This window comes from Mus pahari, chromosome X (assembly GCF_900095145.1).
Source record: "Mus pahari chromosome X, PAHARI_EIJ_v1.1, whole genome shotgun sequence".
Classification (NCBI taxonomy): Eukaryota; Metazoa; Chordata; class Mammalia; order Rodentia; family Muridae; genus Mus; species Mus pahari.
Genome location: NC_034613.1, coordinates 85275286 through 85297045, shown reverse-complemented (window position 1 = coordinate 85297045; position 21760 = coordinate 85275286). Strand labels below are relative to the sequence as shown.

General features: G+C 53.4%; 1 protein-coding gene across 1 annotated transcript; it reads right to left on the bottom strand.

Annotated features, from left to right (window-relative positions):
• Positions 1 to 432: 432 nt before the first annotated feature.
• Positions 433 to 13452, bottom strand: Efnb1 (ephrin B1). Its single transcript, XM_021188259.1, has 5 exons — positions 12500 to 13452; positions 3900 to 4177; positions 2892 to 2984; positions 2585 to 2710; positions 433 to 2349 (listed from the first exon to the last, which is right to left on the bottom strand). The coding sequence occupies exons 1-5, from the start codon at positions 12625 to 12627 to the stop codon at positions 1937 to 1939; spliced, it is 1038 nt and encodes a 345-aa protein (XP_021043918.1). The 5' UTR covers positions 12628 to 13452; the 3' UTR covers positions 433 to 1936.
• Between the last annotated feature and the right edge of the window lie 8308 nt (positions 13453 to 21760).

Sequence of the window (21760 nt, the reverse complement as noted above, 5' to 3'; positions counted from 1 at the left end):
ACAGGGTTGGGCCTGCCATCAGGTTCCACATTTAGTCCCAACCAGGTGGTGGCAGTACCTGGAGACACACCCAGGTTCCCCATGGGAACACCCCCTCTCCATCAACCTTTTCTGGCTGAACCCGGTGCCAGCCAGGGCAGATGCCTATGGTCTGCGCCACAGAGGTGACAGGATGGCTAGGAGGGTGGGGGGACCTCAGGCTCCAGGGCAGCAGAACAAGGAGGCTGAGACACTTGGGAGGCAGAAAGTGGCAGGAAGGGCATGGACACTTTAACGAGCTTGCTTCATAGGACAGCCACTGGCCCTGATCATCACTGGTTTGGCAAAGGAATCCTCACACACACAAGTACAGGCACATGCACATACACGCACATACAGACACACTATCACACTTCATTCCCTGACATCATGACACTAGTTTACACTCATTTCTCCATGTGGTTAATTTTTTTTTTTTAGTTCTCATTTTTTTTCTAAGAAAAAAGCAACAAGAAAATAATTCAGAGTTTATACAAAACATCTTTACATTATTTCTTCCAAAAAAGACTAGTATTTACACAAATGGCAACAGAATCAAAAACAAAAGTCCCTTCCGACCGCCACCTGGAAGGGGCTGGCTGTTCTGCTCCCTCTCCCACCTGGCACCGGGGTGGGCGGCTGGCCAGGAGGCAGTGTGGAGGTGGGTGGTGTAAGGCCCAGCTCCTTCCATGGCAGCCCTGGGAGTGCCTGCGAGGCGCAGTTGAGTGGCAGTCTGTTAGCAGCCGTGCTGCCAAGGAGCTGGGGTCAAAGTGCACTGCAGGCTGGCCCAGCCCCAAGCAGCCTCTTCCTTTTTCCTGGCCCCAGCTCCAAACTCGGGGTGGGGGTGGGGGTGTGGGGGGGACAGTGGGAGCCATATTGAGTGAGTGGGGGTGGTGGTGTGTGCTTACTTGTACTAGAACCCAGGGAAGGAGCGGGTCACCTGGCCTTACACCCGCTTAAGATCTCCACCTTGAACCAAAGATGCCAAAGGTAAGGAGAGAACAGGGTGGTGGTGGTTGGGGGGAACTCCCAGCTCTGCAGGGCAAATAGCCACCTGGGCACCTCACCTCCCTCCACCCCCCATGAGGTCATCTGCCTGCAGCAGCTCTCCTGTTCCCCAGGCAACAGCCAATTAAGACATTAATTACCGTGAGAGTGAAGGAGGCAGGAGATGCCCAAGAATCCCACAAGGAAGGGTTTTTTTTTCTTTTGGTAGAAGGGTGGTAGTCACTACCCCACTGCTAGGAACAGCATTGTCTCATGAGGGTCCGGAAAAAAAGGGTGGCACTCTCCTCTCCCCCGTAGGCAGAAATAGCCCTGGCCTACCCTCCCCCACTCCCCTGAACTACTGAGGAGTCTATAAAAGAAATGCCACCCTATGTTTCCTGGCTGGCCACATCCTGCCCCGGGCCCTCTTCGACTGGGTCAGGCCAGGCTGAGAAAGTCTGGGGAGGGGCTGCCTTGTACATTTTCCCATTTTTTTTTCCTCAAAAAAAAAAAAAAAAACAGATGAAAATGAGTTGACAGCTTTTTAAAAAATCAACACAAAAGCATTAAAAACAGTGATGGTAGTGGACGAGCAGTCCTGGGATGGGTGAAGGGATGAGTAGGGGGGCAGGGCCAGGGGGCCACTTCCCTGCCTGCAGTCCGTCAGTGTCCAACCCTGCCCTCCTAGAAAGGGCACCCCCACGGAGCCCAGAGGCCTGGCCAGAGGGGGAAGGCACAAGAGCATGGGGATTGGGGGCACAAGCACCCCCCTCCGAAGCCCAGGGGGCAGGAAAAAGGGGATTATAAAAGCCAAGAAACTACAAAACTAAATACAAAGGTGGGCACAGCTGGCAAGGGCAGGGGTGTGGGGGAGAAGAGAGCGGCCAATCCAGGCCATGTGTCCTGTGGGGCCTGAGGGCATGCTGAGCCTTCAGACCTTGTAGTAGATGTTCGCGGGGCTCTGAGGGGGCATCTCCTGGACGATGTAGACAGGATGCCCGTAGTCCCCACTCACCTTCTCGTAGTGGGGGCAGTAGTTGTTCTCTGTAGTCCGTAAGGGGATGATGATGTCGCTGGGCTCGGTGCCCGCGGTACCACTCCCCCCTTTGGGGCTGGCTAGGGTACTGAGCGAGAGGGCAGCCGCCCGCTGCTGTGTATGCTTGCGATGGCGCTTGCGGAGCTTGAGGAGTACGACTGTCAAGAAGATGATGATGAGCAGGAAGATGACACAGCCAGCGCCGACGGCTGCGAACAATGCTACCTTGGAGTTGAAGAAGCTGTCGGAGTCCCCGCTGCCACCACCACCTGCACCTGGACCACTCTTCTCTTCCTGGTTCACAGTCTCTGAGGAAAGGGGAGGGACGCGATGGTCAGTCAGGAGACAACTGCAGTCAACAGGAGTGGCAGCGAACAATGCCACCTTGGATCCAAAGAAACTCTCTGGGTTCCTGCTGGCACCACATTCACCAGAGATATACAGCAAGTCTCAGGGAGGAGGCAGGCAGCAGGGACTTCTTCAGATACAGGGTAGAGGGGATGCCTGAGAAATGCCCTCTGCAGAAGAGCCATATTCACTTACCATGTTTGCCGTCAGAGTCACCCTGGGATCCCCGACCTGGAGCCTGTGTGGCTGTCTTGACAGTGTTGTCTGACTCCTTGCTTGGCCGGCTGGTAGTCAACTGCTCGGGCGTCACAGCATTTGGATCTGAGGGCCGAGAGAGGACATATCAGGGGGAGGACTCTGCCAGCATGGGTGACCTCGACTCCCCTAGGTGGGCTAAGAATGGCCTGAATATTAGAGCTCAGCCCCTCTAATGCTGTGACTACTTCCCCACTACCAACATACCCCAGGCAACTGCCAACATGGCTGTTGGGCGGGCACTTACCTTGCCCAACCTTCATAACAATCTTCATAGTGCGGGTGCGACACACACCTCCCTCCCGGTTCTCCAGTCCTTCCAAGCTCCCATTGGACGTTGCTGTAGGAAAAGGCCAGAGAAATCAGAAACTGGAGTTTTCCATTTACTTTTTCGTTTCTTATTCTTTTTCTCTTTCTTCCTCTCTTTCATTCTTTCTTTCTTTTCTTGACAGACTCAAGAGAGAGAGAGAGAGAGAGCCAAGAACAACGATCAGCAGTAGAACATGGCTCCTACCCTCCCTTCCCCAAGCCCTTCCACCTCCCTCCCAATAGGAAGTAAGAAAGCCAGCCAGGCCCATACTGAGCCCCTCTGCTTAAGGCACTCCTTGTGGCCAGGCCTTGGTCTTGGGGACAACACGGAGGTGTGTACCTTCTTAATGGGAGATGCTGCTCAGAGCAAAACAAATGGAACTGGTACCATCAGAGGGCCTTTGTCCTAGACTGGGAGGAACCCTACAGAAGTGTGAGGCAAGCCGGGCTAAAACCACATCAACTCCTTGTGTGTGCTGAAGCAAGGTGCCCATGCACTTCTTTGAGGGACCAGAGAAGGAGGGTAGTGGCTAAAGAGTGAGCCAGGGCTTTTTGGATGTTAGTCACACACTACCACGGATCCCGATTCACTTCCTGGGGCCTTAGACCCACCACCCTATCCTACCCACTACGGGTGGGGGGGGCGGTCGGGGAGGGGAATAAGGCAGCAAAGCTGGCTGGTCTCAAAGGATTCTGCCAACCTTGCCATTCTCAAGAAAGGAAGAGAAAGCCACATGGATAGCCTTTCCCATCTGTGCCCTGGAGTCGAGGCAAGCTGCTGGGTTCTGAATGCTGGGGACAGAATTCTAAGGGCAGGCTGGAATCAGATCAGGCAGCACTGTAAGGTGTGCACATGCTATCACTGCATCACTCACAAGCAGGGAGGCTGCAGGAAGGCAGGGCTAAGCCCAGCGAAAGAGCTGGTGACATCTGGGTGAGGACTCACATGTAATGTAGTAATCGTGGTACTTTTTGAATTCCAGGCCCATGTAGTTGGGGCTGAACTCTTGGAACTTGATGGTGAAGCGGATTTCCTGCTGTGGCTTGTTGCAAGTGACCAGTACATTGGGATCGAGCACAGTGCTGCAAGCAGCTGCCTGCTCTGGCCGCACCAGGTACAGCTTGTAGTACTCGTAGGGCCGCCCTGCTTCTGCTCGGGGGCAGATGATGTCCAGCTTGTCTCCAATCTTTGGATAGATCACCAAGCCCTTCCCACTTAGGAACCTGCCCAGAAGAAAGAAAATGGTCAACGTCAAGGTTGGGAGCTCTGGCGACCTCAGGACCAAGTGATATGACAGTAAAGGCCAGGCTAGTCCTACTGGGTGGAGATATCAAATCAACCTTCTGCCCTTCCTCTATCCTTGGGCTGGGGGTGGGGAAAGAGAACCATACTGCCAGCAGGGTGTGGAAGGGGTGGCCCATAGGCAAGGCTGCCAGGCTTTGGTGCTTGGCAGGGTGGGGCAATGCCTGGCTAGGGGAGCCCTTTGTCCTAATGGGGCATTTCCGCAGGGGGGCTGACGTGGCCAAATGGGCCAGGTACCTATGTGTCAGGCCCAGGCTACCTGGAGGTGGTGCCCTGCTCCTCATACTTCCTAACTCATTCACATTCCTTCAAAGGCCACTGCAACTGACACACACACACACACACACACACACACACACACACACAGAGAGAGAGAGAGAGAGAGAGAGAGACAGTCACAGACACAGACACAGACACAGACACAGACACACACACACACACACAGAGAGAGAGAGAGAGAGAGAGAGAGAGAGAGAGAGAGAGAGAGAGAGAGAACAAGCCCACACATGTCTTAGCCACCACCCCCGCAGCTCCCAGCCAAAGGCTAAGGGAGCTCAACCTGCCTGGAGCCTGCCCCCCATCTGGCTAATCTTGGGCATGATGGGGAGATAGAAACACGCACTGGAGCCAGGAGCCGATGGCCACCATCTCTGGTTAGGGACAGTCTTATTCTGGTGACATACCCATCCCTACTCCCAGTACAAGAGCTGAAATCCCCAAACTGGAGTAGTCTTTCACTTTGACTCAGGGAAGGAAAGAAAGGGCGCTCCTACCGGGAGAGGGGAAACTCATGTAAGACAAGACCTCAGGAATCCCACGGCTGGAATCTAACCTCTTGCTCCTACACTGCAGCTACTACAGATCCCAAGAGGAGATGACTAAATGCCTTGAGCCGGGCTTCACCGGCTAACCTGGCAAGCAGAGTCAAGACATGAAGCTCCGCCGGCCATTTCTCAGCTTGCTCAGGCAGAAGCTGAGGGCAAGGAGAGAGAGCACATGGTGGAGTCACATTCCAGAGCTAGGCGCTTCCTAGCTCCATAGTCTGGGACAAGCTCTCTAAAGTTCAGTTTCTTCACTTATAAACTAGTGCCCATAACCCTAGGATTGCGTGGGATGAGCACTAGAGTACAGTACTCAATAAGATCGAATCCTTCTTTGAAACAGTCTGCCAAGAGGCAGGCGATCAGACACATTAAGTTCTGTGGTTTCTTAGGCAAGATCTAGAAAGAGAAGATACAACTTGACTGTCGTGGACTTGATGGTCTGGTTTGGTCCAAAAAAAGTAAACAGCCCACACTTCAGCCACAGACACCTCCAGGCTATCTGTACGTTACAGGTGAGGATGGCACTTCATAGGATGAGAGACATCAAGAGGGAAAAAGATGGCTCATCGGACAAGGATACCGTGCTGTTCTAAAATGGCTTCAAAGCTCAGAATGAGGGTGGATACCAGGTGAAGGAGAAAAATGTCAGGGCAGAGTCAGCAACAGTGGACAGCGGTGGGGAAGACAAAACCCAGGCTGGCTGATGACTCTTACAGCCTGTGCAGGCAAGAGTAGAAAGTATCAGAGGAGGTGGGAAAGAGCTCTAGGACGACAGGTAAATTCCCCAAGACCATGAAAAGCAGTGTGGGATTCATCTGCTTGGTGGCAGGCCCTCTGACAGGAGGAACCATAGACGACTAAAGGTAACCCACAGGAAGAATAAAATGAAGAGTGCCATTCTGTGTGTTGGTGTAGAATCCCAGGTCACAGGCTACCGCAATGTCATTCCATTTACTGAGGCCCACAACACAGTGGGGACAGTCAGTGAAGTCGCACTGAAAGTTCCCACTGAAAGCTCCGGGCTGAAGCCTTCCTTCACACTGTCAAATATGTGCCCTTGTCCTGATGTCTTCCTAGCAGAGGAGGGAATCTAAGTGGACAAAGAAAAAGAAGAAGAAAAAACAAAACAGCCTTTCTTCCATGTCACTGTGACGCTCCAAGCTCAGAGGTGCCATCTTGATGTACTGGAGGGTCAAAGCCAGAAAGGGTTGATTTGTCCTTTGGACTCTAACTCTACAACTCTGCAGCCGACAGAAAGTAAGCAAACAGGGCATGGGGGCCCAGGTAAACATCTGAGATGAAATCCCCTCATGTCTTTGGCCATATGAAGCCCACAAGTTTCACCAAAGGTTGTGTAATTCTCACGGCATTCTTTTTCACTTTCCTCTGGTCCTCCCCAGGTAGCAAGAACAGAGCATTTCTAATAGTTCAGAGCTCAAAGGAACCCTAGGGACCAAGCCCAGGCCCCTTAATATGGAGAAATGAGTGATCAGGGACCTATTTCCATTGAGGAAGGCTTCTCAGATCCCTTGGGCTTTAACAGAGCCTCAACAGTATCTGCTACTTAGACCGTTGCACCCCAGGACAACATAGAACTGTAGCTACATAGAGGACATGAACATGGGAGACAGACTGGTTCACTTCCTAACCACTGGGCCCCAGCTTCCTCACCAGAGAAATGTGTCCGCTCTGGTAGACTTTTCCACTGCCACCCACCCAGACTCCAGAGCCCCAGGACTGAACGGGGGGGGGGGGCTTTTAGCTACTTGGGGTTCTACTTTGAACCCAGACACATTGAGGAAACAGATGTCTGCATGGTGGGGGGAGGGGGAGAAGAAAGGACTATTGCCCCCAACACCCCTCAGAGTGTCTCCAACCTCAGTGAACAGACTTCATAAATATTCATCAGCTCATTTGCATAGCAGCCTGCCGAAGAAAACTCACCTTCTCCTAAAGTGTGGAAGGGAAAGGAGTCTAATGAGGCCTGCATCCCTGACCCCAATCCCACGCTTTCTTAGCATCTTCCTCTAACTGGAAAATTTTCACTCAGGAAAACTTCCTCAGGAGTGCCATGAGCAAGTCCAAGAAAGTATATGGGATGACTAGGGTTGGGTCCAGGCACAGGATTAGTGATCCGTTTAGGGGCGCCATACCTACCTCCTCCCTTTCTCACCAAGTTCTGAGTGGGAGGGGAGGAGGAGGCTTCTAACTTAAACTCTTTAGGCATCACCTTTCAGAAAGGACTGTCCCTACCCCATCAAGCCAAGCTTTCCTTCCTAGGGCCACCCCCAGACAAAGCCCTTTTCTAGAAAATAAGGGGATTGACATGGCCCCGCAGGAAGCCTAAAGCAGGTCACCATGGCAACCTGAGGCCTTCCCTCCCTAGCCTCTGATAGCCCTGGGACCCCAGGGAGTCACCCCAGGGAGTAAGAAGACTTTATAAGAAGGCAGCTGGAACTATTTCAGCTCCAGTCTTTTGGCCTGGCCTCTCCCATCTTCCCTAGCCTGTCTTCCCCCCTCAGACTTTCTCATTAGAAGTGCTACTCTGAAGTTCGGAAAGCCCATAGGGTCTGGGGACAGTAGCCTCCAAGGCCCAGAAAAACTAGAAACAGCTCTTCCATCTGCACCTTAGTCCAGAGGAGCTCCTCTCTACCTTTCTGTAGGTCGCCCACAGGAAAGAGCTTACAGTAGGTACACTTCTGCCTAGAAAGCTATTCTTGTCCCACCAGGCCGATTGTCTTCCTTCCCTCCAACCTTTTCCTCAGGCTCTACCAAAGAGGTTTAAGGGGGGAGGGGAAGAGCCTGCTTTCCAGCCATGCTAGTCTAAATGCGGTAGAAGACTCTAGCCACGATTTTGGTTTGGTTTGGTTTGGTGACCCCACCACTACCAGGCCTGTTCTCTCACCCCAGGATGGCAATACTAGTGAGGGAAAGACCCCAAGCCAGAACTCAAGTCTGCTCTCATCCCAGCTAGGGTGGGGAGCCCCGAAATTAAAGGCTCCTCTTTCACTCCCCCAGCTCCACCCAGCCCCCGAGGCAGCAGGAGCAGGCCTGGCGTGTCCCAGCAGTGCCCGCCCAGGCGTGGGTGGGCAGGAACAGCAGCTGGGCCCTGGCACACACACAGCTCTGTTGGAGGCAGGCAAGCCAGAAGAGTCCTAGAGGAAGTCACTCTCCTCACCAACACCACCTCTGCCTGCCGCCTCTTAGTCCTACCTGACCAGAGCTAGTTTACTGGGGCTTAACCACACCCCCTGCCATGTTTTCCCTGGAGTTCCTAAGAGGAAGACATTCCTGGCCCAGAGAGGAACCGAAGGAGCTACTCAGAGCTGGGAGGGGCAGAGTGCCAGTCAGTGAGTTAGGCTAGGTCACCTGTGCAGGATGCCCTCAGAGCTAAGCTGCTCGGAGAGTTGAATGAAGAAGCTGGAACTCTACTTACCCCACATAGGCAGGACCTGAGTCATAAGGCCGACGACGCAGGCCCGCCTGGGAGGTGAGAGAGGAGAACCCAGGGACAGCAGAGGTCTGGTTCAAACCCCACTTTGAGTTCCTGTTCCCTGCAGCAGGATGGTATGGAAAGAATGGCACACGGCACAGTTCTGCCTCTGCCCGACTCAACAAGTCACCAGCTGACCTCAGACAAGACATTTCCCCTTTCTGCACATATGCCTCCTCCTCCCCTGGAAAATGGGGCCATTGCCTGCTTCCCAGGGCTGTTGGGAGCACCCGATGAGATCATATACGAGGATGCATTGTAAGTAGCAAGGTACTACGTGCCTATTACTTAGCATGCCAAGCACGGTATCATTTAGAAGTGGCAAGCTGAGAGGGCTTATGCTTCTGGCTTGCTGGCCCTCTGACCCCAAACCACCACCACCAGATCATAGAAGGGACTTTCATAGTCTCAGAAGGCCCCCACTTCACATGCCCTTATAATCATATGAACTATCCCTCAAACCTGGTGTTCCTATGACAACCAGCAGTCTCCTTGTTGGCCCAGTGACCCCATACATAGCCCTAACCCCAGAAAACAGTGCTTCCCAGCAAGAAGGATCCAAGGCCTGGGCACCCCCATGTACCTAAACTAGTATGGCAAGAGCCTGAGAGAAGAAAGAGAACCCCCAACTCAGTCCCCACTTCAGCTCCTTCACAGGCTCTTCTGGCCTTTGCCTTGCTTCCCTGGGTGGGGTCAGAGAACAGGAACCTTTAGGGCGCCCAGGCTTTCTTTCACCTGTGGCCAATTAGACAGAAAATAGAATAGCCAGGTCCCTAGCCCGTCTGGAAAGGAGCTCCTTGGGCTGGCCTCCCCAGGACTGAGCTAGAACAGCTGTGAGGGGCTAGCATGGGTTGGGGTCTGCAGCTGCCCCACCCAAGCTGGATGGGGTCAAGGGTCCTGAATTCCAAACTGAGCCCCCAGCCCACCCTCCCTGTAGGGAAGGTTTATAATGTGTTCTCGAACACATTCCCACTCCTTGGAGGTGGGGGGAACCTGAGTGGGGAGCAGTATAGGGTCAGAATGGGACCAAGAGGCTGGGGTACAGCAGCTGGACTTGGCTGAGGACTCAAGTGTGAAGCTCACTGGCTGTCCCAAGTTCCCCAAGGGGAGGCAGCTAGGGGAAGTGGCTGCCCATGCCCCCTCCCCGGGCTCTGAATATGCTCACTCTGCCTTCCATCAAACCCCAGAAGGACCAAACCCACGTTCTCACCCTCTACTCTTGGGGCAAATCTGACAGGAGGGGCCCAGGGAGCAGAAGTTCTTATCACCCAGGGCCTACCACTGGACAGCCCTGGAGCAGCAGCTCAGGGGACAGATAAGACTGGCAGTCTTCAGCAGGCCCTGCCAGCTCCCCAGAGCTGGGACTGCGTGCGCCCTGGAACCCTGAAACAGACCCCATCACTTCTTTATTTTGATTTTTTTTTCCCTAGGAGGAAGCAATTAAGCAGGGTTTATAGGCACTGGGAGATTTTTAGAGGGAGGGGTGCCAGCTCCTGACAGGGCTAAGGAGAGGGGACCAAAAGCCAGGAGAGGAAGAGGGGAGGGATAAGAGAAAATGAGCCTGCGAGGGAGAGCACGGGCATGTGCGAGAAACAAAAGGACTTGAGAAAAAGAGGCAGAGAGTGACTAAGAGTGAGAGGGAGTGTGAGAGAGAGAGAGAGAGAGAGAGAGAGGAGAGAGAGACAGACAGACAGACAGACAGACAGAGACAGAGAGAGACAGAGAGAGACAGAGGTGAGTTCCACTCTCACAGGGTGTGTGTGAGCAGGCAACAATGTCGGCCTGAGAGGGAGAACTCAGGCAGGACACACGGAAGCAGAGACAGACAGTATTTATTTAAGAAAGCCAGGGCAGCCTGAGGGTTGGGTGCGGTGGCACAGGCAGCCCCCAGAGCTGAGGGCAGTGCCTTGGTCCTGTCCTCCTGCCCTGCACCCGGTGCCACCAACAAACACAGACATAGCCTGCATTCCAGACCCCTGAGCATCGATAAAATGGGGTCGGGGAACCACCAGGATCAGTCTAAACTGTTCCCAGAATCTGCTCAATTATGGGATAGAATCTAGGCAGGTTCTACTGAGTCCAAAGTCAGTCCTTTTCAAATCCCCAGGACGCCTGTCCTCAGCTTAACGTGGACTGGATAGAGAGCAGAGGGGGTACAGCCGTCTCAAGCTTGGAAACTGCTCTGCGGCTGGCTCTAAAGGCAGAGAACACATAAAGAGGGGCGCTCCCAGGGATCCTGTTTCTCCCAGCAACCTCAACTCTGCAGGAGGGCTCTTCTCCAGCTGCGAAGCTGCTCAGTGTCTTGACCCAAGAGAGCAATTAGGTCACTCCCATGAGCTCCTGGGACAGGCTACCCTAGGGGGATTGCAAGTCCCCTAGCTAAGGAGCACTTCCAGCCTCCACTCCTTACATCGAAGAACCGGGCACTTCACAAGCTCTTCCCATGGCCTTAACAGCCTAGAGCTCAATACCATTTGAGCCCCAGCAGTGAAGGCACGGTGACCAAACAGGCTTCTGAGTAAGAAAAAATCATGGCCAGTCAGCCCCTTTCCTTGTACAGAGGCAGAAACCTCTACCCTGACCCCACTTTAGCCAAGGACCAGTAATGGATCCTACCTTAACCCAAGGAGAAAACAAGAAGCCCTCTTCTCTCACTTTCATCCCTGGGACTCAAGGGGTAAGGCAGGCAAGAACCTAGGAAGTTAGCAAAGAGCCCACAAGAGTGGACAGGAGGAAATTCCAGAAACAGGAATCTGGGAACAGGTCAAGCGCCTCCCCCCTCCCAGTTTTCCACTAACTGTGTTGTCCACAACTGGACTGCCAGAAAATGGGAAGAGAGATTAGGACCCCGAGTTCCATGGTGAGTCCTAGATGCCAAAAGAGAAAAAGGTCCAGAGGTCACAACTGCCTAAGCTACTCCCCACCAACAGCCCAGAAACCACTGAGCCACCGCCCTGAAAGGTGTGTGTTGTTTAGAGATGGGAGGGGGGCAGAGTTAGGAAGGAGAAGGAGAAGAAAGAAAAGGACCTCCTTTATATCACTACCCCCCCAAACCATAGGAGAAATCTAAGCATGGCTTTCTAGTTCTGGGGGTGGGGGGTGTTGGACCTGCCTGGACAGGAATCACACGTTCCCCACCCACCTCCCTCGCTGGCTCCACTACCATTCTCAGCCCCGACTAGCTCTAGAAGAAGCTGTGGTGCCTAGCTCAATTGGACCCCCGACGGGCACTGGATCGAACCCCCTCCTCAAACAAACCCTCTTCCACTCCGCCCTTCTCCACCCGCCGCCTTTGTGAGCCTGGAAGCAGCGCCCGCCTTTCTACCTCCCCGGCAGAGAGAAATGAAGGGGGGGGGGAGTGTGCAAGAAGAGAAGGCAAAGAGAAAGACAGGGAGGCAAACAGACAGGGAAGAAAGACAAATGAAAATGGGAGAAGCTGGAGAAGATATACAGATGCTGCCACTCGCCCCGGGGCGCTAGGTCCCGAGCCGCCCTGACACCTAAGCAAATGAGGAACCTGTGTTCTGGCCTGGTCCCTTGATCAGGTCGATCTCACCCCTGGAGTGGCTGTGAGTGAAAACCACCACGTTCCCAGAGGCCCTGGAGTGGGCTGCTTACTCGCCCCCACCCAGCTCTCCGGCGCGCTCTGGAGCGCCCAGACATTCTATATCTGCCTGGTGTGACCAACGGACGCGACCCGGACTTGAGACTAGGGCCGAACCGAAGGGTCGAAACGCAGCTAAGTGCCCCCACCCCACCCTTCCGCACCCTACCCCGACTGCCCGCAAGAAAACACTAGAAAAGGCCAGATATAAAATAGGTCGCCGCACCTCCTATGGACAAACCCCCACGCACTTGGGGGTGCACGACCTCACCCCGAAGAAGTGCCTCCCACCCCCAGGGACCAGAGTAGATAAGTTACTCACTTAGGGTTAAGAGAGCTCCAGGACACGGGCTCCAGGTTCTTGGCCAACGGCGTGGCAAGCCGGCACAGCGTCAGCACGACCATAGCCACAAGCCACTTGCTGAGCCAACGCTGCCCAGGCCGGGCCATTTTCCCGGGGGCAGGATGCACTTCAGGATCCCCTAGCGCCTCCTCAGCAAAGCTCGCCTCGCCTGCCCGTGCCGCGCAGCGCTCGGAGCCACTCAGGCGCCCATCCTCCGCAGCCGCTGGCCTTGAAGCACTCCCCTCCCGCCGGCCTCGGGGTCGCTCTCCTTCGCCCGGCTGGCCAGGAGGACTCACTGGGCAGGCGTCCCCAACCCGCGCATGGGCTGCGGCCTCCGAGGACTTTCTTCCCTGGCCTCTCCGCCGCACGAGGCGCGACGGGGGCTCGCCGCCCCCGAGTGATCCCGCCGGATTCCGCTCCGCTCTCCCAGACTGTTTGAGACTGCGAGTCCTCTCCCCGATCGGGTCTCCCCGCAGAGCACTCAGTGGCTGCCCCGACGCCTCGACCGTCCTGGGATTGACGCCTCTGGGAAGAAGAGGCGGGTTGTCTCCCAACAATGCGAGCTCGGTCCCCAGGCTCCCGACTGGGTCCCCCTAACACGGACTCCGTTCCTCCGGGCCACAGTGGGACTCTGCGCCGGCGCGTCCCACGACAGCTTCTACTTTAGCACCGGCCCTTCTCTGTATACTCAAAAGACTAGTACGGCCCTGCCGAGCAAATCAGTCCCATCGATTTGCTCCTCTGAAGCCTCGGCCGGGTAGCCCGGCAGCCCGGTCGCCAAGTCCTTGATCCCCGGCGATTGAGCCCGAGTGTCTGCAGTCGGTGCGAATCTCACACACCCCCCACTGCTGCCCAGCGCGCATAGACTCCCTCCGCTGCCGCTGAGCTTTCTACTCTCCTGCTCAGGCGAGCACAAGGCCAACCCTGCTCCTTCGAACCAATAGAAAGCTCTGTGACGGGGTCCTTGCCCCATACCACGCCCACAGAGCAGGAAGGGGTGGGGCTTCGGGGAGCTCTTAAGGACGCTGCTCTCTGGATGGCACGAATCTGAATGTGCGGCTCTTGCGGTTTATGCCTGTGTCCCGCTTAGTCTGGTTCCCAGGGAGTTCTCGGGAAGTTGGCGCTTCCCGAAAGCTGCCGGCCTGCTCTCCTTTACGCACACCCGGTCAGCACCCGGCCCACTGACCTAGAGCAGGCAAGCCCTGTCCCAAGTACCTCCAGAAAGCACCGTTCTTGTGTTCTTTTTATACACACAAACACACCCCACATGCGCGTACGCGCGTACCAGCCCCAGAACCCCACTCGGTGCCCACTTCTGTCAGCCTGCCTGCGCCCAGTCCAGTCTGTTGGACCGTCTTCCTGTCCTCGCAATGCACTCCTTCTTTGCATTGACCACGACAAGAGTCATAACTATGGGCGGTGGAGACTCAGAAAAAGTATTGTTGTCCAAAGGGGAGGAGACATTTATTTGCATCTAGTGAAACAAGCCTTGAAAATTTTCATCGTTGAGGGCGAGCCCTTTGGGACCCTCCACCCCAACTCCGGACACACAGATTTAGTCAGTCCTGTCTGAAGGCATACGAAAGGGCCTGGAGCAGGCGAGTAGGGACAAGAGGTCACAAACTGTACAGAAAGCTCCGGGACAGGGGAGAAAGGAGCAGAAGAGAAGCCTTTTGAAAGAGCAAAAGCAGGCATCTGGGCCCTGAGATTCCGGACTCCAGCCTTTCCCGGCCTCGGCCTCACCATCTGGGTCTTTGTCTCCCAGCACTGGCCCATTCTCTCCGCCCCTCCTTGTCTCTTTGCTTATAATTTGGCTCAATCCCATAGCTCAGACCCTCCCGGTCTGACCTACTCGCCTTCCTCAGGTCCCAGCGGACGTACTCACGTGCTAATGTCTCCCCCTGCTGGCCTTCTATAGACTTGCGGGCTCCCGGGATAAGCAGAGGCCTCCCAGCTGGAGCCTGACGAGCAAGTCTCGCACTCAAAGCACACAGAGACAGGCACAGCAGTAGCAAGAGCCGGTCGCTCCTGTAAGAAAGGTGGGAACAGATCTGGGTTTGGGGACTGCAAAAGTTAGAAAGGCTTCCTATATTCATTCCCCTTCTTTTTCTCCTCCTCGGCTGCCTCCTCTTTTCTTTTTGTAATGAATCGGGGTTCTAACTTAGGGCTTACTAGGCAAGGTAAGAAGGACCAAGGAACCAAAGAACCAAATTCCAGTTCCTTCTTGTTGTTTCTCTATGGAGATAACGGTCTGAGCACCGTCCTTTGGGGGCTTTGCCATTTATGAGTTCCATGTCTATTATTGAGCCCTTCACTGCATCATCTAATCATCCCTGTCGTTGTCCTCCCTACTCCCCCCACACATATGAGATGCGCTTCTCCCACCTTTAGAGTCAGAGAGAGACCTTGCAACAGTCAATGACTCTGGGTACACAGTCTAGGGTCCTTGTTCTCCCAACTGGACTCTACACTGGGATATAAGGAGAGATACAAGCAGCCCACCTGAGACCCCTGCCATCAAAGGACTTCCAGATGTGAATCTAGAAAGCAGCCAGCTGCTTACAAAGTCCCTACAGGCATCACGGACCACTGCAGTTGATTTTCTTTCACCATCCTTTGAAATCAGTTCTGCTATCCCCGTTTTTACTTAAGAGGGAAACTAAGGCTCACAATTGACATATCCTGGCCTATCCCTAGGGTCGTTCCTGGTGTCTCTGTCCCCAATTTTATGGCCATTCCCTTGTACAATCCAGATGGACCCACTTGCAGCTGCTCCATGCATACTCGCTCTCTAGGCTCATTGTAAATTACAAGCTTCGGGGTTCCTGGAAAACCACTGTTCCTCACTCGCAGGTGTCGGAAGGTCACTAGTCCTAGGAAGGGTCATTCATTTTGGCCATAGAGCAAAGTTCTTCTCAGACAGGGTCACTAACCCAGGTTGGCCCCAGAGGTTTCCTTTTCATGGCCAACATGCCTTGTGCCCCTCCAGAGGACACTAAATGGGAGCTACCAGACTTGGGAAACTTAGGAAGACAGAGGTCGCTTCTCATCTAACTCTGGGCAAAGGGGACAGTCGAAGATGAAGATAGGTCTCTTAGGTCCAGACATGTTCCACACACTGCTCATCTCTGGTCACACCATGGCCCCTGTGCCTTAACCTGGCCACACTAGCTACAGGGGCCTCAGGAGCAGGGTTAGACTAGACATGCACTCTCTGCTTCGATAAGGGCCAGCAGCTGAAACGTTCCCACCCCGGCCTGACCCTAGGAGGGTCTCAGTTAGAGAGAGAGATCCAGGTTCCCCGACTGAGGGGAAAAAAGAATTCTCTAGAGGATCCTGGGAGGAAGGCAGGATTCGTGGGGGATGTGACCATTCTTTTTTTTTTTTTTAATTATTTTATTAGATATTTTCTTCATTTACATTTCAAATGCTATCCCGAAAGTCCCTTATTCCCTCCCCCCACCCTGCTCCCCTACCCACCCACTCCCACTTCTTGGCCCTGGTGTTCCCCTGTGCTGGGTCATATAAAGTTTGCAAGACCAAGGGGCCTCTCTTCCCAGTGATGGCCGATTAGGCCATCTTCTGCTACATACGCAGCTAGAGACATGAGCTCAGGGGGTACTGGTTAGTTCATATTGATTATCCTCCTATGGGGCTTCAGACCCCTTCAGGTCCTTGGGTACTTTCTCTAGCTCCTGCAACGGTTCTTCTATCCAAGCACTTATGAGCCCACAGACTGTCAGGTCATTGTGTCAACACACACTTTACAAGTGGTGTAAAGACCCTTTGACTACAGAAGTGTCAAGCATTATGGGGCCTCAGGCCTACCCAAGTGTGAAAAAACATATAGTAGCCACAGGAAACTTCAGGCTCTGGGCACTATGTGTGGACAACACACACACACACACACACACACACACACACACACACACACACACACACACGAGCTGTGCCTTTTTTGGGCCCAGCTTCCCATAAGTGGGAAGAGAGGCTAGCTTTTAGCTCTACCCCCTTGGGCAAATCCCCTCACCTCTGCAGGGCCTGTTACTGTTCTGTGGCCTGGCGTCATTCTTCTTTCTCAGCTCCCTGGGAGTACTTAATGAGATAATGTGCCCGCCAAGGCTCGGCCTCATACCTGGCCTACCACAGAGCTTACTAAATGGAAACTCTTATTCTTCCATAGAGCCTCCCAGGAAGACACTCTCATCCCCAGTGACACACATTCGTACCAGTTCACACACGTTTTGTGTGCCGCACACACGTTTTCCAATCCCCTCTAGTTTCGCACACATGTCCACATTCACATGCAAACCCGCCCCTCCCTCTTTGCCAAGCACCGGCTGGGCAAGGCGAGCTTCTAGCCTTATGGAACCTAGAGTCTAAGCCTCCGTTTCTCATGTTCACGGTCCCTATGGAGATGTGAAGGTGACCTTCATTTCTGTGACTCACGCCCTTGACCTCTCGCTGCCTGCCTTATACTCTAGACATAGAGCAGTGAAGCTATTCGCCCAAGGCCACACTGCCAGGAGGCAGAGAAGTCAGGCCATCTGGACAAACAACTTGGCTTTCTCCTCGCAGCTCTCTGTTCTATCACAAGGCTCTGGGCTGAGGAGTGGTGTTTTTGCTGAGCCACCAAGACCAGCCAGAGGCAACACCTGGAAAAGCAAAGGGAGGGGCAAGGGGCAAGAATCCTGACCCTTGATGCCATGCCAACTGGTGAACCCAGGGAAGCTGGCCACCCTCTGATTTCTCAACAGCTATCTCTGTGCCCCCTTTATGCCCCTCCTATAGTTGTACATACCACCCCCCCTCAGACAAAGAAGATCCCCCTTCGTTAGCCCCTCCCCCATCCCGGAAGCCAGAAACAACAGGCTTTTATACGGTGCTGCAACACCTTTGTTTAGTGCTTGCGACATCCCTGACATTATGCACTGCCCTGCTTCAAACATAAAAAGCCCGAGGCTTCAAGTTCACTGCAGTTGCACCCGGTCCTCTGCTCTGCCATCTTTAGTCTGAATGGCCTCTAAGTAGCTTAGCCTCACCCATGAGCACCTCCCAAGCCTCCTAATGGAAGGCAGCTGATCTCCAGGTTGGGCCCAAGCTAACTTCCTGCCTCCAGTGAATGCCTTGGCTTTCCCCCCAGATGTCTGTCTCTAGGTCTGGCTCAGGGAGAGGACAGGACGGAGAGACCTTACCCTACTTTTCCTCCCCCGACCCCCTACATCTGTTCCAGGACCCTGCGGAGCCCCATGCTTTGGAAGTGTGTTTTACAACAGTGGCCAGGGAATGTGGGGGTGATCCCAAAGAGCAAAGGTTCAGCCATTCTTTCCCCCTATCTCCTCCCTATCCTGCTTCAGCTGCATGCCTGGTTTATGGGTGTTTGCACTGAGATCACCTTGATCTGTCAGGTGACAGTCCGGCTCTGGTCAGGCTGATAGCGCCTGGAATGAGAAGAGCTCCAGCAAGCCCAGTCTCTCTCCCCCCTGTGTCTCTCTACTTGCCTCGTGACACTTTGATCCCATCCTGGATTCCTAGCACCTGCGACAAGTCTGTAGGCCCTGTTCAGGCAAATAGCTTGACCCAAGAGAGCTTGAAAAATGGGGTGCAGAGAGCATAGGAGAGCCAGAGCCTAGTAGGTGGATGAGGTTCTGGCCTGCAGCTAGGGGCCAGGGCTTTTCTAAGGCACCACCCCCTGGCATCTCAGCCCTCTTATGTTTTGCTGAGCTGATCTCAGCTCCCTATACAAGGTCCTCTGTCCTGGCTTCTCTCTGATGCCCCAAGAGGTAGCCCAGGTGCGGGGTTAGGGGTGGGGGGAGCCTGGAGCAGTCTGGCCCAAGCCACCTGTCGCTCCCTCACTCTGGCTACCTGGAGAATGTACAAGGAGGGGCAAGGTCATTCATCACTGTCTAGGGCTCAGGAATTCAGGCGAAGGGAACAGCAGCTGTCCCCACTTATCACTGACCCCAGCCTGGTTCCCTATCTTAGATGGGGGAGGGCACTGGTGCCTGGAAAAACAGCACCTTTGCCCAGAGCGGAGAAAAACACCGGAGAAAACACCGGACACACAGGGCTCTGTGTTTACAAAGTAAAGTTGCTGTGGAGGAACAACCCAGATTGAGCAAGCAATGGAACATTCTGAGGAGATGCAGCTGTCTGAAAGATCTAAGCCCTCATGAGCCTATGCACTGATTTCCTGCCTCACACTCCTGTAAACAGGCTAAAGGATCAGAGTCTGGGTTTTCTTCACTGATAACCTCAGCCCTGTGAGAGACAGGTCATGAGATGCAGGGGACATCTTTGGACAGATAAAGGTCTGAATCCATCTTTAAAGAGAACTACTGGCAGATAATAGTACTCTGGCCGACTGTCTGGTCCCCTCCTATCCTTGAGTCAATTCAGACAACATGGCTGACACTGAAACTTAGCTTAGGTGGGCTTTATGCCACAGTCCTACCTCCATCTACTTCCCACAAGACCCCAATGACTTCCTAGACCTTTATAGTCTCTTCCACTTAAGCCCCCACGGCCACACCTCTACCTCCCCAAAACTGCCTAAGGAGGTCAGGCTCAAATGCTGACTGCTCCCCATTAACAAGCCACCTAGCATCTCCCCCCACAGAACGTTTTCACTTCCCAGGCCCGGCTTGTCTTTCACAGCCCTTATTCAGGCCACAAAGCTAAGCATGGAACAACCTCTGCCTCGTGCCAAGGGCATGTGAACTTTCTTCCAGGGATTTGTCCTGGGCAGGGGTGTGAAGGTAGGAAGATTAGGAACCCCGAGAGGGGAGTTCCTGAGGGATTAGGGTTCCAAAGACAAGAGAAGGAAGGAGTGGGTCTCAAAGGTGGGAAAAGAGGGGTTTTGACAGGTGAGTGAGTCAGAGATGGAGTCCTAGAGGAAGTAGTTCCCTTTTTCTCGTACTTTGTCTATTCTTCAAACTCTGTCTCCCCCCAGTGGTCAGTTTGGAAATTGCAGTCTCCAGGGTGACCCAGCCATGAGCCTGATGCCCAACAATCCAACAACAGGAGTAGTTCTGGAGTCTGTCTATTTGCAGTGTTGGCTGGGTCTGAAAGAAGCCAGGAATGCACCTCCACCCCCTTTCTGTATACTACCTGTCACAAGATGGAAAATCAAATTATCAAGTCTATCCTTAAGCTTTTCTTTCTGGGTGGCCTTCTTAGATGACGTGCTGGTCTTGTTTTACAGTACTGGCTGAAATTGGCATTTGCACTCAGGTTATTTATGTGCATCTAATTAATTATGTGCACCCCATTAAATACTAACCTAAAACAGAATTCTCCAACAGTTTCTCCTTTATGTGTTGTGCCAAGGCTAAGTAAAAGGACCAGCATACAGGAGGCACTCAATAATTGTCAATCACAATGGTGGCCGTGTTGAGAGTGAAAGCTACAATTTCCTGAACACCTGTTAGGCTCCAGGTGCTTTGTATGCATTCTCACACACAAAATTAATTTTATATACAGATAAGGAAGTCAGGGCTGCCGGAAGTTAAGCAACTTAAACATCATCTGGAGAAGTAGAAGTTGAGGTTTGACCCAAGCCTCCCTGGCTTTTAGCTACAGGCATCTCAGTCTTCTATATGACAGATGCATCCTTTGTCCTTGAAAGGAAAACAAGGATCAACTACAACTCAGTTCCTAGCAACACAGCTGTTGTGAACCCCAGTCAAGCTTGTGGGGTGCAATACACACAGTAGCTTGCTGTGTATAATGTCTCCTGTCTCCCATCACTGGGCAACTCTGCCGTGTCTTGTCATTAGCACACAGACAAATCTCAGCTAGATACTCAGTCTCCCAGATGCTGCCAAATGGTCACGTTAAAGACTCCTACAGTCAGCAGACCCAGGAGAATGTCAAGACTCCAGGGCTAAGGAGAGTGAGTCCCTTGGAAGTTTGTTCAAAACTCCCAAGGATCAGCATGGGTCAGTCCAGCTCAAAAACACTGCTGGCCTTCTCTGGAAGTCTGCTATGTTCTGAGTCCTGAAACCTAATAAACCAAGAAGAAATAGATTTGGTAATATATACTGGCAATTGCAGCCATTGAGATATGAAAACAGGAGAATCGGAGGTTCCATTTCATCCCTAGATACACACTGAATTTGAGGCTAGTATAGCTAAGAGGTGGACGAGAGAGAGACAGACACAGAGAGACAGAAACAGAGGCGGGGCAGGGGCAGGGGCAGGGGCNGGGGCAGGGGCAGGGGCAGAGGCAGACAGAAACAGACACACACACAGAAAGAGACTTGTGTAACTCCTTTGTTTGATGTTATACTGTTGGCTAACTCTCAAGTCAGCAAGTGCCTTACAAAAGAGGCCCCCATCAACCTGATCTTTACTTTTCAAAAAATCTTTATCTTATGAACACGGGTGTTTGGACTATAAGTATTTCTGTGAACCCACGTGTGCTTGGTGCCCAATGAGGTCAGAGGAGGACATTAGATTCCCTGGAACTGGAATTAGGCATGGCTGCAAGCCAGCATGTGGATGCTAGGAACCGAACCCAGGGCATCTGCAAAAAGCAGCAGGTGTTAACTGAGCCATCCCTCCAGCAGCAGGTGTTAACTGAGCCATCCTTCCAGGGCCCCGAACTTTCCTCTTCTCTGGCGTTGCTTGAAGAATCTTAGCTGTGGGCAGCCTGGTGACCCTGAAGGAAGCTGAGATAGATTTCTCTAGCCGGAGGAACCCCTCCATGAAGATCCCTCCGGGAGCTCGATGGATGACCTGGACAAGAGAAGTGCCTCTTTTGGCTTGAGACAACTGTGAGGGATGGGGGCTGGTGAAACTCTCCCCCATCCCTTTTTCCTATCTCCCCATTGATGTGGTCACAGCCGGACATTAAGACTTAGGACTTGGTAACTGTGATTCCCCCCCCTTTTTTTTCCTTTGGTGGGGGACACACTGATTAATGCAGAAAATCTCTATTCTACCTCCAGGGCCCCCCCAGGGCCCCCAGGGTCATAGGAGGGCCTCCCATGACCCACTGCCAAACAAGAGCATGGTAGGCACACTCTTGGAAGGGACAGGCCATCGTTGGCAACCCATCTTCCACCAGTGCCTGACAGGTTCTCTTTCAGTCCGGTTGATTGCTAAGAATGATACCACTTGCCTGGCACTCAGACAATTGGCTCATCCCGGTGCTGATGAGAGGAGATGGGTTTACTGGCCGCTGTCCTGCACATTCAGAGCCTCCCTAAAAAGCAGAGGCAGCCGCTTGCCCCAAAG

What these genes read in the sequence shown, in the direction of transcription:
- Efnb1 (XM_021188259.1), bottom strand. Translation starts at nt 12,627, where the DNA reads ATGGCCCGGCCTGGGCAGCGTTGGCTCAGCAAGTGGCTTGTGGCTATG. An exon ending in TGGAGCTCTCTTAACCCTAA is followed by an intron (nt 4,178 to 12,499) that starts GTGAGTAACTTA and finishes TCTTCTGGGCAG; the next exon opens with GTTCCTAAGTGGGAAGGGCT. An exon ending in TGACTCTGACGGCAAACATG is followed by an intron (nt 2,350 to 2,584) that starts GTAAGTGAATAT and finishes CCCTTTCCTCAG; the next exon opens with AGACTGTGAACCAGGAAGAG.